At 40.4% G+C, this 16,793-nt stretch overlaps 1 protein-coding gene across 1 annotated transcript; it reads right to left on the reverse strand.

Moving 5' to 3' along the window:
* Nucleotides 1-11,779: 11,779 nt before the first annotated feature.
* LOC132994418 (uncharacterized) lies at nt 11,780-16,232 on the reverse strand. Its single transcript, XM_061064756.1, has 4 exons — nt 15,765-16,232; nt 13,192-15,312; nt 12,999-13,100; nt 11,780-11,958 (listed from the first exon to the last, which is right to left on the reverse strand). Exons 1-4 carry the CDS (start codon nt 16,027-16,029, stop codon nt 11,930-11,932), a joined length of 2,517 nt encoding a protein of 838 aa, XP_060920739.1. The 5' UTR covers nt 16,030-16,232; the 3' UTR covers nt 11,780-11,929.
* Nucleotides 16,233-16,793: the final 561 nt, after the last annotated feature.

Below are 16,793 nucleotides of genomic sequence, written 5' to 3' on the forward strand. Positions count from 1 at the left end.
CCGTGTAAAACATACCACAATCGAACTGACAAGAAAGGGAGATGGGAGCAATAGCTACCACAATGCATGTACCAGGTAGCTAACAGCTAGCCACATTTAGCTTAACCATCATGTTTGTTTACTCACGAGTTTGATAGTCAAGATTCTAGTTGTTGGTGGATGAATCTGTTTGTGTGTGATGTGCTGAGTTGGTTATCTTGTTCCAAACCAAAACACTATAAGAGCAAATCTGTCATTATATGTCGTCATCTATGTTTTTTACATTTGACCATTTACAATGTCAATGCCGTGGTGGGTTAAGTGACCTGAAATGTTGAAAATACAACCAGTAGTTAGGTTTATAAGGTTTGGCTTTGTTTTTTTATAATAAATAAATAAATGTATATACAAAATACTGTCAAGTTAATCGATAAAGATTGAGAAAAGAAACAATATGATGAGTATGTTTAAACAAAAAGCAGGTTTTCAGGGATCACACGAGGCCTGACATAAGATCTTATATGTGTGTTTCTGAAAAGTGAGATGTCACTTTAGCCATGGCAGCTCGTTTACTCCTACCTACATCCCCCAGATTAGTGCCAGTCGACACACACAGACACATCACTTGAATTGATTTTGAAGTCGTTCGATTTTCCACATGTAATTCAAAGGAGGAGTGTGACTCTTTGCACACTGTTGGAGCAGCGTGATGCTGCCACACTAAACCTCTCTCCCACATCTTAGGCTGTATACAACTTTTGTGCCAAATATGTTGTGGAGTAAACAAAACTACTGCCAGGAGTCGGTTCACGTCAGGTTGGCGAACTCATCTGGAAATGCTTTGGGAGCGTGGTAACAAAAATACTTTGGTTAAGGTTAAGGAATGTTCATGGCTTTGGTTTTAGAAAAAGAAAATGTCATGTCCTGTTGACATTTACACTGAACCATAATGTTTCTCTGACCTTCACACAGGGCTTGGATTTGCCTAAACAGAACCATGAAAGACATTTCAGGGGTTTCCAAAATGTAAATTTAAAAAAAGGTAATTTGGTGGCTTTACATTTTGTGAAAAGAAAGCTGCCATTTCAATATTAGTGTAATAGAAGAGACATTTCATTTGTTGTGTCTGAGTTCAAAATTTACAATAATACATCACCTTAATTCTGATGGAACACTAAACCATGTGTGCCTTCGAGGGTGCGCTTCCAGCGGAGAAATTTCGATGATTTTCTTTTTTTTGCCTTTACAGTGGAAAGGTGTGACACATTACCTTATAAGACATTTGTTCTCAACTGGTGGGTCAGTACATTAAAGTGGATCATGGAGCCATTTTTAGTGTGCCTGGAAAACAACTGTGTCCAAAAGTCTATAAAGAGCTACTTAAACATGTTTGTTTTGTTCAGTCTCTTTGGGCTAGACTAGCTGAGAATCTCTGTTGAAAGATATACTTCCTGTTGCAAAAAGTAATGCAGTGCAATGCAGTTGTGTTTCCAGAGGAGACGTGAGCAGGGCCACTTAGCTTGACCTCCCATGACCTCCCATGACGTACCGTAAAAAGGATGCTGCAGAAGTCACAGTGTATTAGGTTAGGCATGTTTACCCCTTTATTCCAGAGATAGGACAGTGAATCGAGGAGACTACTGTGGAGAGGGAATGACTGGAAAGGAGCTGAAGATCGGAGTCGAATCAAGGCCAACAAAGATGGAAGACGAAGCGACAGAGACAGAAAACGTAATGAAGCAGCTTCTATGTTACATGTCAAACATCAACTCGCTCTTAATTCAGGCAGGCTGGGAGAAGTTAGGGTAAAAGTTGTGGCTTTTTGCATTTATACACGCAGCTTACCCTGAAAATTGTGGGAATTTTCAAGAGTTTTGTGCATTTTTAAAAAGGCTGCCATGTCTGCCACAACGTGAGTACCTGCTCTGCCGTCACATCATCAGCATCGCCCTCTGGTGTAACCCTGCTCCATTCAAATCTCCTTTTCTCAGAGCACTTTCCTTCACTTCCTGTAAAAACCTGGACCAGCCTCTCAGGGTTCACTGCCACCGGCTGCTCTACAAGTCCAGAGGCCTGTGAGGTGCACTTCGTAAACACAGGTCATTTGTCAAACGAAAGACATTAAAGTGTAAAAGCCCCAGGTATTAAGACCGCAGAGCAGGGGCTGATGTATCTAGCGTCACCTCGGCGCTGGAGAAATGCTGAGCCTGCAGCGAGGGTTGCTGAGGCTCGCTCTCTCTGCCTCGGCTGTGTGATGGACCTGTTTTACAGCTCCGCTTTCCGTGCAACTAACAAGTGGACACGTTGAACTTTGCTGCTTCTGCTTTCCCTGTAGGCTCGGCCATTACAGTACACGCCGCCTAGAGACCTTACACCATATTCATTTTCACAGTACACTGACTCAATATCCGGCAAGGCAGCGCTCCGGCTTTGTTTTTATGTCAAAGAGGACGTGCGGACAGGATTTCTCAGCGTTGTTGTTGCTCTGATGTTCTGGTTTGCGGTCGGGGGGGCTGAGAGGGCAACACTCCTCAGGCTAAGAGCTGCATGATATGGTGAATCATCCCAATGAGGGAAAAAACAAAAAACATGCACCCCTGACATTTACGTGTGGAGCTCATGTGCAGCCGAGTATCACCAGCTTTGAATCTGACCTTCTTAATAAACACTTGTTGAAAAAGAATGATTATATAAAACAAGATGTGGTTTTTAGTTTTAATAATTAATCCCTCCTGTGGTAATGACCTCCAGTGGGAAAGTTCAATTGTGACAAAATGAACTTTTCTCTAAATTTTAGGTGCTTTTCTGGTTTCTTGTACCTTTTTATTGAATTGAATTGCTCAGCAGGAAAGTAAAAGGTTTGTGTACCGCTACATTGTGTGCCAACTCTCCATGTGCAGTTTTTTGTCAGTTTAGGTTTTAAAAACAATAAGTGACAAAACCAGACTTACTTCCAACTAAAAAAAAATCAGTATACCAAGAAAATCTGCTTCCTTTGCTTTCTTGTTGCATAGCTTGGCATCCAGGAGAATCTGCCAGATCATGTGTTTTTATCTTTTTTTTCGCTTCATGGCAGGCTAGTCCAAACCCCAATACCAGGCAAATTTCCATACACAAAAAAGATAGGGGCGGGGGTCTCCTGACTCAAGACGTGATGCATCACAATATCCACAAAAGAGGAGAGAAGAACATTCTGGAGAACAGAAATTACAGTGCAGCAGTTTAATTACGTACACGAAGATCATCTCGTTCACTTGCAGACCGTCTGTGGTCGTGCGTGCATCGCATCATGACCACTCGCTCGAGGAGAATTCCTCCTGATAATATCCTGCTGCGTTCTAAAATCAGCTCGAGAGGACGTCACGCAAAATAAAAATCCAGCGAGCTGGCAGGAGAAACTCCAGATAAAGTCTGGATTAAAAATTTGGCAGGTTGTGTTCACACTTGCAACGAACCCCGGAAACTTCAGATTTTTTAAATGTCACATTTAACAATGCAATTCATACCCACTGCCACCCACTGCTGAAAGAAGCAAATACCGTAAATGCATTTTTTAAGACTTGGCAATATCTTGTATAACAAAATGATGTTAAACATTTATTATATTCATTAATGACCATAAACATATAGAGAGTATACATCAGACTGCACTATGTGATCGAAAGTTAGTGGAGATTTTGTTTGCCTGATAGTCAGCTTGTTAGCAAACTTAGAAAGATGCTGACTTGCTGCTAGCTTTTGAAGTTTGTCGTTCTTATTAAGTCGTGTTTATTAAGCTCTTGGAGAAATCTCACCACTCACCACTGGAACTGCACGTGTGTGAATAGTACGTGTAAAACAAATGTGTAGCTACTCTTGTTACATTTTTGTACCTCTATATCAAAGCTTTCTTTTGTTGTTTTGGGCGCCATCTAGTGGTTAAAATTTAGAAAAATAACACTATCGCAGTAATATCTCAGACTGTACTGTTTTTCTAATTTTGTGACTCCAGTGTGTGTCCTTCCTGTTCCTGTTGATGAAAAAAGCCACAAATAACCAGACTTTCTTTTTCCCAGTTTGTTTGAGAAGCAGCTGCCAGAGCTCTGGCCTATAGGCCGACCTTACACAACACAGTTAACGTGCAGATGTATGCCCATGGTGTTTGAATGGCACGTTCAATAAGCAGATTTAAATGTATATTTTACTGCTCACAGACTTTTGATCATACATTGTTTTTACATTTGATTAAATAACGTTTGCTGAGTAAAATGTCACCAGTGGTTATCACACACATACATTATATTCTCTACCAAAAGTACTACTACTAAAAGTACTGCCATCTAAGTGCAGTCAGTGTTGTGAAAAAGCAATAACACAGTGAAGGTCGTGTTTCACTGTAGCTGCCGCCTGATCTACATTTCCTCCAGCTGCAGCTCACTGCTGCCAATAACCACAGCGCAGCACACGGCGACCTTGCTCGGTGTTATTGCTTAATTGAGTGCGTACACCTGAGTGTGGGGCCGCCCCAGTGGGAATTAAACCCCAAAACCTGCCAATATGAGAGCCACACAGGGCCGGCTTTAAAAAAAAAAAGACCACACACTTTAAAGTAACTCGCACTTCTGTGTATGTGACAAGTTTTTCTGCACGTGCTGCACTCCTGCTGAAATCTTTGGTATTTAGATGAAAGCTATGCACCAATTTAAAAAAGAAATGTACCCAGATGTTTGTGTATTACAGGTTTCCACCATGGAAATAGCAGCAGTAATGTTAAGGTCTGTATGGAGGATTGCTATTAAATAGTACAGGAAATTCAGGGTTAAATAAGAAGGAAAACCAAATGACAGACGAAAGAAGTTCTAAGCTGCAGCTAAAGAATATTCTATCTTTGTTGCATTTATTTTACTGTCTGTATTTTACTGGAAATGCTGTCTCACCCCAACTTTCAGTGAACCTTGTGACAGGCTTAGAGCTGGAGCTGAGGCAGGTTTTAAGCCTTTTTGAACCAGGGTTGTAAACAAGTGAATGTCTGCTGTAAAAAACAGGTTTTTTTTAAATGGGTGTATTTGTGACTTCAGGTGCTCCAGCAGTCAGCCTTAAGCGGACACTGCCTGACTGTGCACTTCCGCATCGGCTTCATTTTTCAACTTGAGAGGTTGCCACTTGGTTCACGCTGGCTTTTTTATATTTTAAAGAACTTCTGAGTACAGTTAGGGAGTAAGTTTCATTGTGCTTCATCTTTCATCTGTGCAAATTCATCACTTCTGTGAGAACATTTAGGGTTATGAAACTGTGAACACCTGTGAATAAATCCTACGTCTTATCTCTTTGCTAATCTCTTCCTGTACATGTGTAAATGTCAAACATTGTACAGATAGTATACACTGTCTTCTTAAGCATTGGCGTACTTTGGAGAGAACTACAGTCTCTGGTGACCTCACAGTGCAGCGTTTGTTTCAGTGTCCGATGACGGGATGGGATAAACTGCCAAAAAGTCAGTGTGGTCCGCTGAGTGACTGATGCTGCTCCCCTACCTCTCAGTGCAGAGTGGCCAGCCGTGGCAGGACTCTAATTGGGCGTCTGGATGACAGAAGGGATCCTTCAAAGAAGCATCCATCATGTCCTTCAGGAGACGAGGAGAGCAGACGGTACCGTCAGAACACCGGCCGAGTGTTTTTCTTCAGCTGAAGGAGAGGTGAGGAGCTGGTAATGTAGAAAGACAGGTTTTACACTTAGAGCTTCAGGGATAAACTCTTTTCTGACAGGACAGGACACACACACACACACACACACACTGAGCAACAAACACAACATAAAAACATCCGTCTGGGGCTGTCATTGGGTAATCAGCTGCCTCGTCAGCCGGCCTCATCATCCAATAGTATGGCGTCAATGTACTGTAAGCCAATTATCATTCTGCTCTCTTTTTAAATATGATAAAGGGGGGAACCACTTCCTATATCAGCTTGAAGATTTGACACACGTACTGTATATCTGATGTAAATAAGGGGGTAATAAGGATTATGCAAGGCGATAAACACATTTGAAATGAACAGATCAAAGACCAAAAGGTCAACTTCAACTTGGTTTACATCAGTGATGTGAGGAAGGGGGGTTATTTAACTTTTAAAACAGAGAGGCACCAGGGGCAATTCATTATAAAATAGGAAATGTGTTTTATATAAACTGAACTCTTATGACATAAAAGCTGTGGAATTTGTCTCCTGGTTTCTGTGTTGTCATTGTAGGGCTTTCTCGAGGCCAACATCTCATCTTGTGATTCTGTGGCTGAATGTTTAATAAAAGTTATCTGGCTTCACATGCTCTCGGCTGGCCTTGAGCTAACTCACTGGTCGAATAGGAGGAGTCTGAGAAAGAAAAACACAATAAAGAGCCAGCAGCTTATTGGCATGAAATACATTTTAAAAAAGGGGAATATTTCTTCAAATAGTATGTCCCGCAAAATGGTGGTCTAACTATCCGACTCGTGGTTTACAAAGCTTGAGAGACAATACAGTAGTTCCTTAAACACATCACGTCATGACAAGACCGAATAGAAAAACATCAGATCAAATATTACCACATAAGACTTTAAGCCCTTTAAAAGGATGCGTTCAATCACAACTTTGATACTGTATATTATCAACCTTAGGGTTTATTTGAAATAACAATACAATTTATTATCATGAATGTCACTGTTGATGATGTAACAAGCTCATATAGACAAATGCTGGTAAGCATAATTAACTTAAGGAAACAAAATCAATCAATCAATCAACAACAAATGCATTTTTTAATTCCTTATTTAAGCACATTTTTGCCAAAATACAAAAAAAACATGAGGTAAAAGCATTTCTCAGTTCATTACTGGTGATACCAACAGAACAGGTTAATTGTTTGTGAGCATGGTCGGTCTGAGGTTTAACGAGTGACCGATTTAACTGGCGACTAGCAGCCGAGTGCTCTGAGGTTGTCATAGTTACAGTAACAAAACTACATTAAGAGCATTAAAATAATTCACATAATTCATCTAAATGAGAAAAGACATTTGCAAACCTTGTGCTGCGTGTGCCTTATGTTGATATGGGTGCTTTACCAACTAAATAACCGTTTTTTCAATCGTATTAATCATTTTCGAAGAGTGCCGTTTTGTACCTCATTTCATGGTGACATTACCCTTTCAAAATAAAATGCAAGTCCTTTATAATGTCAGCCGTAAATATTCACTGCAGCGTTAAGACAAGCTTAAAATATATAAACAAATACAACAAATTATTTAGGTCATTTACACTTCATTTAAACACTGAGACACTCTTAAAGCTTGTGTAACAAGAAATAACTTGTGTCAAGCTTTATGCAAGGACATAAAATAATGTTCAAAAATTAGATTTAAGAAAAAAGATGATAAAATGTAATTTCTGAAGTTTGTTCCATGATATAAATCTTCATTTTGAAACTTTATTTGTGTATTCATTATCATTTGTGCATCTCTGACAGTATTGTTGAATTTGTAAGTAGGATAGGATAGGATAGTACTTTATTGATCCCCAGAGGGGAAATTCGGGCGTTACAGCAGCACAGACAAGAAAGCTTGAAAATACAAAATACACATTAAACAGAATAAATAAAAATAAATGTAATGTAAGTAATGCTCCTATTCACAAGTGCAATAAACTCTTGCTGACATTTACAGTGTTATTTTTATATCTCATAACAGGAGCCTTTGAGGACACTTTCATAGTGATGCCAGTAATCATCTCTGAGACGCGTGCTTCATGATGAACATTTGAGAACACTTTCCATCTCTGCTGTTTTCCAGGAAAACCGCCATGACAGCTTGACAGAATCACGGCAAACAGTTAAGGAGGCAGGATGGATGCTCTTAACCTCCCACTGCTCTTAAAAGCATCTCATGCAGCTACACACTCCCACGCAGACTGCAAACACACACACACACACACACACATACAGAGGTAAACACACTGATGCTGACACAAGCTGCTGGAACACACTCAGAGATGTTGTCGAGGGAAGTGTTGAAGAGATGCTGCAATCTTTTATTCATCTGTTTATATAAACAACAAACACACAGGAGAAATTAACACATGCATTAAAATTCCTGATGTATTCAAACATGCATGCACACATGGAACCTTTTACCCTTACCATAGTCATAACATAACTGGGACATAACTGCTAGGCATTCCATCGCCCCAATATTGTCCACATTGTGCATGCAAAGGGACGATTGTTTACTTTGCATGTACAATTATTACCATTGGTTGCCATTATCAACAAGGTAACACAATTGCACAAGGCTGCACATAGAAAACACTTTAAACAGAATATATATATATCAAAAAAGGATTCAATCAAGCTAATTTAAAGGACTTTATTTACATTGTAAAACAAACAAAAAAATTATACAGGTCCGCTGCTGCCAGAAAATATACAAACAACATCATTTAGTAGCCTATACATTGATTATGTTCAGTCTGCATCAGCAATGTCCTAAATTCTGAGGATCATCTTGATCTACCCTAAAGAGGACATTTTGGTGTTTTTGCACTAGGCCTACATTATTTGCCTTCCGTCCTTTAAGGAGAACTCACCACTGCAGGATGTTTTACCATCAGAGACCCGAGGGTTTACGTCCTGCTCTGTATGATTTATATAAGCATCCTCCAGCTTTATGTGATACACAGCACATCAGACATCCTGCCACACACTTGTGCTGTAAATCCCCTCAGGAGCCAATCACACTGAGTCCCTTCACATTTACCCATAATGCAGGCGTCTTGAAGATGGAACGGCAACATGGAGAATAGTCGACCAGATATGAGCTCTGAGACCGTCCAAACCGTGCTGTCCATCTCCGCCCCGAAACTGACAGATCTGAGGGGAAATCATGTGTTGCGCTCCAGTGCTGCAACTTTTCCTCGTCCCGTCTGGCCTCCCTCAGCACACTTTGTCAGCTTCAAAGAGCCTCTCCTTCCCCTGAAAGCCAGAAATCACTTAAGAGGGTTGTTTCAAATTGCAGAAGCTTTCGACTGTCTGTGTTTCAAACAATGCACAAAAGCAGGCCTTTCTTCCCTTTGAAGACGGCTCATTGTGTGAGCTTTCTGTGCACATCTCTCCATGGAGGACCAACCGCAGAAAGCAAAGCAATCCGAGACAAAGTAAGCTTCTTCTCTTTTTTTTGGGGCCTTTTTATGAAGCTGTGAAAATCACACATACAATGCCTCCAGAAAGTAAGTCCCAGTACAGAGTAATTGAGTGATCTAATGGTACAAATAAAAGAAATGAAGTAAACGTTATCTTAACAAGGAGTAAAGTGACTTCAAAACATACAGCCAATAGATTATTCAGAAGTTAGCAGGCTATATTGTGCCTGTTGTATACTCTATGTTGTATCACCATCACATAGTGGAGATTGCTAGTGAATGCTGATAGGCTTTAAGCTGTGGTCTAAAAGTAACTTTATGGGTTATCAAGTATGTTAATTGAACTGGAGATATCCTTCAATATTTTTTTGATTCATTGTCTTTAGTTGATGATCCGTCAGAAAGCATCTCAATAGATTGTTTATATATTTATTTATTATGTGTATGTCAATTGAAGTTTGTCATTTATTTCTCCTTTTCTCTGTTTTGCTACTTCTACAACCCGTTTCCAAAAAAGTTGACTCAAAATGTGCATATCATCTTACAAAAACAATGACATTTCTCAGTTTTAACAATTCATATTTTGTCTTTATGCTATTTCAATAGAGTTCTGGTGTTTTACAAATCATCATATTCTGTTTCCAACGTTTCTTTGGAAACAGGGTTGTAAGTTAACTGTTGCTTGATGTGTTAAACATCCTAAAAAAATAAAGTCATGTATAGAAGAATAGAAAATCAAACATACACACATCGACTCTCACTACAGATACATACACTCTGCATCGTCTTATTTACCTCCCCTCTGGGCAGAAAAGCTATTATTGCTGCTCATGCTGTTACATGTTTCATTTGGAATGATGTCAGTGTGATTGGTTTCATTACCTGCTCTCAGAGGCCTGCTGAACACTGCATAAACTCTAATGGTCTCGTCCAACACACTTCATTATTAATTCAATACATTCATGTTTTTCTTCCCCCTTGGGAGCGACATTATTGGTCAATAATGAAGTATGGTCTCCTTCTTAGCTTGACAGGAAATATGACTCTAATAATGTCCTTTTTTAAATATATATTCAATAACGTGTGGGAACTGTATTTTTTCTTACAAAACAAACCAGTCAGCCATTTCAGTTTTGTGTTCGAGTGTTTTCATGTTTTAGCCGACATAATCAGAAACCCACAACTGTGACGCTGCACTCGGGCACAGCTGCACTTTTAGAGCATCAGTGTGCAAAAAATGTTCAAAATAACAATGCTCATGTTTAGCAGGTGTAAACTCTACAGCTTGGTTTTTCTTCGCCATTTGACCATCTGACAAGCAGGTTTGGTTCAGTGCTGTGGCCACTTCTGGCTTCAAAACATATTCAGTGGAATTTAACTCACGTCCAGTGAGCTGCAGCTGCTTTTACTGACATTTATAGTTTTAGTAAATAACACACTCAACTAAAAAGGTATCAGTTAAAATGGCTCAGTTAGGCCGAATCTGAATATCACCATGTTAATGCCCTTGCAGACTTGCAGACTTTAAAAGGTGGTTTGTGGGAACTACAAAGACTTCATGCAGCCATCAAGTGCAAGATCGTTGAAGCAGACTACTCAAGGTGAACCGATGTCACACTTCGAATGCATCATCATCCACAATCGCCTGAAAGACACCTCCTTCTAATTGGCAGCCTATTTAAAGCTGCAAGATTTCCAGTGCTCTCCCTCTGCTCTCTCATTGCCAGCTCTGACCAGCATCAACCTGTAGACTCGAACTGCAGGGTTTAAGATATTATATCATCACTCCTCAAATTTCTGCATTTAGAATAATCTGCGGAGGAGGGATTAGGTCGGAGCCAAAAAAAATCAAATATGTTCTGCTGCTGCAGTAAACATTTAAAACAAATACAGACAGCAGTTGTCAGACTGAACTAAAATGACTGCCGCTTAAACGTTTAAAAATGCTTTGAAATTGACATTCTGCTCAGGGGAACATATTTAATTTGATCAAAATAAACATGTTCTAGATATTTTCTTCAGAATCAGATCTTAGTTGCTGGTACTGTCAGTCACCTGAAAAACTAACATCAACTCCAAGTGATAGTTTAAAGGCCAATAAGTTATCACAAGGTCACAGGTTTGATCTCCTGAAAACAACCTGGAGATCACATGAACATTATCATAAAACACCACAATAAATCCTCTTCTAACATACCAATGTCAGTTTAAAAGGTTGTATGCAAATATTTGATTAAAGCTGCAGGTGTAATAAATTATGTGGACACCTGAGATGAAAATTGTCAGATTTGGACTTCAGATATGAGGCTGGTTTGTTAGAACAGTCAAAATAAAAGACACAGCTGTAGAGTCCAGCTGTGGAAGCAATTTGTCAGACTGCAGGAGGTTTCATTTTCATCTCTCCAGAAGTGACTTTAACACAGAAGACTTCATTTCAATTCTGTTAAAACAAAACTTGTATTCCTTTGAAAATGTATTTTACAAGTTTTCAAATTAATGATGTATTCATTAGTTGCACTTTTAACAATGTGAGTAAAATAAAGCCTTGTTCAACATTATTTCACCTGGTGTATGGTTTACTTAATATAGAAATAGCTCCATCTAGTGTGAAATACAGTTACTACACCTTACACACAACTGAAGGACAAACACAAGGGTTATAATAAATCTGTGTTTATTCTTCCCTTAATAAATAGTGAATATTGTGATTTATAATGTAATAAATAAGTGGAAAATAATTTAAATAGAGTGTACATATTTTTTAAAACACGTGTTTTTCACTTTGTTGAATTGTGCGCTTGTGCAAATCAGCATCTTGTGTCATATCTTCGAATTTCTGCAAAATAAGGAAAAGAGAACATATTTAGTGCAAGGAAGATCATTTTCAAGCCTCTCACTTTGTATTCATAATAAAATACCTTTAGTATAATCCAACACAAAAATATGATCTGAAAATCAATTACTGTTCTGGTTCAACAAATGATAATTGGTACATGGATGAGAAGTATGAGAGAATTTAAAAATAAGACCACATTCAAGGAGAATAGGAGGATTTGGAAAATATAGAACAGATTTTGACCCCACTAAAATCGTGTTTAAAATAGTTTTTCATATTTCCACATCAGGTGGAAGATGTGGTGTGATTGCATATGAAAGTGTATAAGTAATAGTTTAAATAGGCATATAAGAATATGTAATGTGGGTAATATTTACAAGATAAACTGCATGAAGCAGTTTTCTCCATTTATAGAAACATATCTGCAGAATCTGTAAATTTAAGCCCTAATGGAACTTAAGTGTCATTGAGTGCATTTTTTTATGCAACAATTAGAAGACTTTCTTGCAAGTTGCAAATTCAAGCCTTTGTCAAGGCTATTAAAGACATTTAGTGCTTCTATTTGAGAACAAATCTGCATATTGAATACTTGTTCTTCAGCATTTAGAGAGTCATCAACTTTTTTGAATTTTTGCAGACACCTCTAAAAAGTGGATTTCAGGGGGCGTAGTAGTTAGTGCGTGCGCCCCATGTACAGAGGCTACAGTTCTCAAAACAGACTCCTTTCATGCATGTTGTTCCCCAAAGGCATAAAAGGCCAAACTAAAAACCTTTAATAAGTGGATTTCAGACCAGAATTTAATTTTAATTATGAAAAAAATTCTCTGAAGTCTGTATTTCCTCCATTTATAGAAACTAACTGGCAAAGTTGCAGAACCAAGCCTTTTCAAATGCTCTTAATGTCATTAAGTATTTGTATTTGTGCAAACATTATTATTAAATTCCTGTTTTTCTACACTTTTTTTCTGTAAAAATGTACCTCGAAAGATTTTTTCATTATGATTTATGGATTAAAGTAAAAAAAAAAAAAAAAAGCAAACCTTGTGATTGTGGTTGTGATTTCTTGTGTTTATTCAAGTGTTGTGATCTGGCGTCAATCTTGGAGCAGTCAATGTTAGGCACCACTTCTTTCCATGACTTCTCTGAGGGATGTTATAAAGAAGGTTTGAGATACAAAACACATCACATTGAGGGTTAATTCTCCTGCGATCAAAGTGAAAACCATTCGCTTACCAGTGTGCCACCTGTGTGTCAGGTAAGTCTGATTCATGTTCCTCCATTTGTCCTGGGGGGAAAACGGCACGGCGCAGTTCTCATCCATTTCTCGGATGGCGTTGCCGTGGGGACAGTGTCGCAGCCTCTCCCATGAAGCAGGCTGATGCTGCAGCTCGTCACACACACAGTTCTTCTGCCTCAGCTTTGGGTACATCCCTGCAGGAACTTTGTCCGGGTTTTGCTTGGATGCGAGTGGCCTCTTCAAATTGTTCACCTTCCTGGAATCATCAACTGGCTGCCATTTTGGAGCTGTGCGACTTGAGCTGTTCTCAGAGGATTCACCTTCAGTGTCGTGGCCGTGAAGGCTGCGAACATCATGACTGGGACCTTTCCTCATCAGTGGTTTCTTTGAGTGAGATTTGCAGGCTTCACATGTTGGTAACAAGGCGTCATTCCACTGTTGGAAGGGAGTAGCTTTTCTCTTTAAGGTGCGGCCATCGAGTCCTGGACTGGAAGTTGTGCAGATTCTGTGCTTTGCAAGACATCTGGAGCAAAGTCGCTCTGTCTTGGATGCATATGGAGTAAAAGCGTTCTCGTTGAAGTTTCTACTGAGGCAGCATTCGTGATCAGAAAGGCTTCTCCGATCAACCTTGCCTCTGGGTTTGTATCTCTTTTTTGCCTTGCGAACAGTAGGTTGATCTTTGTACTCGAGATCTAGTTTTCTTCTTCTTGACGGCACATCTAAACCATGGTTGCTCAAAGGTCTGATTTGCTTCTTGGGAGTTGGCGGCATCTTGCTACAGTAGTAGATGTTATCAAAGTCAGTTAGCCAGCTGGTTGAAGGGAGGTAAGCAGGCAATGATTCAAATGAAGTGTCCTGGTGATGCCGGATGTTCGTCTCTCTTCTAACTTGGTTTCTCTCTGCCTTAGGAGAGGAATTATCCAACAGCAGCAAATAAGGAACATGAGCCACTTCCTCTTTGTGTGTCACAGGAGCTTCCTCTGCCACAGGGACTTCTGTCCGAGGGTACACATCAGCTTCAGACTCCATCACATCCCCAGGACCCTCCGAAGTTGGGACCATGTCCTCCAGATCATCCTCTGCCACAGAAGGCATCTCAATCACGGGGACGGCATCATCTGCATCCTCCTCTCTCATTGTCAGAATATTTGCTGAGGGAACTTCAGCAACCAGCGATTCATTTTCAGACTCAGTGTGGCCATTTAGGATCAGAGACTCGGGTGAGGGAATCAAAGTGTCCTCCATCGACCAAACCGTTGATTCCATCTTCCTAAGTTCATCCAGGTACTTTGAATCGAATGGCAGGTGAACGACTTTGAATTGAAAGTTGTTTGATGTTGCACTCAGATCTTTCTCTCTACCTGCGTCCTGAACTTCACCGTGAACTTCCACCTCTGATGGAAAAACAGATGGCTCCGTCTGCTTCCTGGACTCCCCCAGATTAAGGATCTTCTCATTGCTGCTAGCTGTCCCAACTAACAAGATATCAGGGCAAGCTTGGAGAGCCTTCTCAGACGTGTCTGCAGGAGCACATGGTGTATTGTCCTGCAGAACTCGACCCTGGAGGACAGAGCTTCGCTGGACCACATCTTGTGAAAAGCTATGGGATACTTCTGCAGTCTCGTGGGAGTGCAGGAGTTGTAGTCCTCCAGGCGTTGTGCAACATTCAATCCGTACTTCCTCGGTCTGAATCACAAAGCTGCCATTCGGTGGCGTTCTGTGAGAAGAAGGCACCGTGTCCTTGGGCTCAAGAGAGTGGTTCCCCGTCTTCACAGCCAATGGTGGCGTGAGCGGTTGTCTGGCATGCACACTCTCGTTGTTGTCGCTTCTACGGACTGAGAGGTTTCTGGAGGCGTCGACGTTGCTTGCATCAGGTGTGCTGGTCCTCTGGGTGGCAGACAGCGGCTCAGTTTGAACCTCAGAGCTGGTCGTTTCTCTGCTTCGACCGTTGTGTTGGTAGCGGAACCTGCGCGAGTGGTACGCCATGCTCTGGTAATACTGAGGGTTGAGGATTCTTCTGTAGTCCACCAAATGGAGGTTGGTATGTGGGACAACAAAGCTGGGAGGCTCCATGTAAGGATTTGGCTGATAGGGAGGCATAACTGGCATCCCATAACCTTAAGTAACAGAAGAGAAGTAGTCCAAAGTTTGTGAATGAATGGTTACAATTCTGAATATTGCGTCAGTCATACATCTTAGCAAACAGAGACGTTTTTTGAAGTGAAAAATACTTTACTGTGGTTTTATTTTAAGCGAGCAACACACAGTACTTGGTGAAAATGATGAAGCTACTGTGCTGGCAAAATGCATTGTTTGCTCACAATTAAGTCACTGTTAAAGAAATTCAGTGTGCAAAAAATAATTTGATCATTTTCTAATAATATATTCCTGCAAACCAACCAGCACCTGAGTATGTATAGGTTGGCTGTGCATGGGGTACCCTGTCAGTCTTTTGCATTAAACTTCTTGAAAGTGCTGATCGTAAAGTTCTGTGATTTAAAGGTCTGAAAGACTAAAATCCACTTGTTACAACAAACCCAAGAATTACACAGAGATTCTTGCTACTCACTTAAACCTGGGTATCCATAGTATGGGTTGTAGGACACAGGCATGGGCATGGGCACAGGCCACTGCAGAGTCTGCATGGGCAGGTATGGCTGTGATGGCTGAATGTAGAAGAAAGGTTTGTGGTGCTGCTGGTGCTGCTCCTCAGGACGTACTGCTGCTGAAGGCCCTGAGAGAGGACACTGGGCATGCTGAGCTCCATGTGGAGGGTTTGGACCACGAGGACCAAAACCAAAAGACTCTTGTAAGCTGGACCTGGCTGCCTCCATTTCAGACAGAGACTCGAGAAAGGCTGAATTAATTGAATTCCTTTAGTTCTTTTTTCCCCCTGCAAAGTTGTTACAAAATACCAGTTTGTTTTACTTTATTTTTTTATCTACAAAACACTTTTTGAAAAAGTGTACCTACATGCAGCTACACCGCCTTCAAGGTATGTTTCAAATTGGCAATCAGAGGTGTGGAATCATGATACAGGTAAGCTTGAAAAGTCCTGCCCTGATTGGCTCATTTTGGGTTCCAGGTGAAACCCTAACGACCTTCTCGTAAAGCCAATGAAAAATGTTTGTTTCCTGCATATTTCCTCCCACTTCAGTGCCTCAACCCTCCCGAGGATGGACAGACAATAGATCAGAGAAAGGTGGAAAAGTAGGATTTCGTGAAACGGATAGGCTTTGAATGAGGAAATCAGCCCTGACGCTTGTCCAAATCATTGGCTCAGGTTACAAAAATGTGGCAGCTCAACAAACAGCTCAATGCTTAATTTCTTGAGGTTTGTCTCATTTGCAGGCTAAAAGAAAACCCAAGCATGTCTAAACAGTAAAGATCATATCCACAGGTCTGTCTTGAGACGCAGGTTTGACCCCTGAAGAGCTAATTATGAAGTTAGATGAGAGCCTGTTTTGTTGCCTGGAGCAGAATTTATTGACTGTATTATCCATGATAAATAAACATGCTCTGTGAGACCCATGGGTCTAAATCAATGCTTCTGATTAGAGAGGTTTAGATTCTGGTCAGTTTGCTTTCAGTTTAAAAT

Source organism: Labrus mixtus, chromosome 19, assembly GCF_963584025.1.
Source record: "Labrus mixtus chromosome 19, fLabMix1.1, whole genome shotgun sequence".
NCBI lineage: Eukaryota > Metazoa > Chordata > Actinopteri > Labriformes > Labridae > Labrus > Labrus mixtus.

Bases quoted from the DNA above. Each gene is read 5' to 3' on its own strand.
- LOC132994418 (XM_061064756.1), bottom strand. From the start codon at position 16,029: ATGGAGGCAGCCAGGTCCAGCTTACAAGAGTCTTTTGGTTTTGGTCCT. The intron at 15,313-15,764 runs GTGAGTAGCAAG...CTGTTACTTAAG, and splicing joins CTATGGATACCCAGGTTTAA to GTTATGGGATGCCAGTTATG. The intron at 11,959-12,998 runs GTTTGCTTTTTT...CTTATTTTGCAG, and splicing joins ATCACAACCACAATCACAAG to AAATTCGAAGATATGACACA.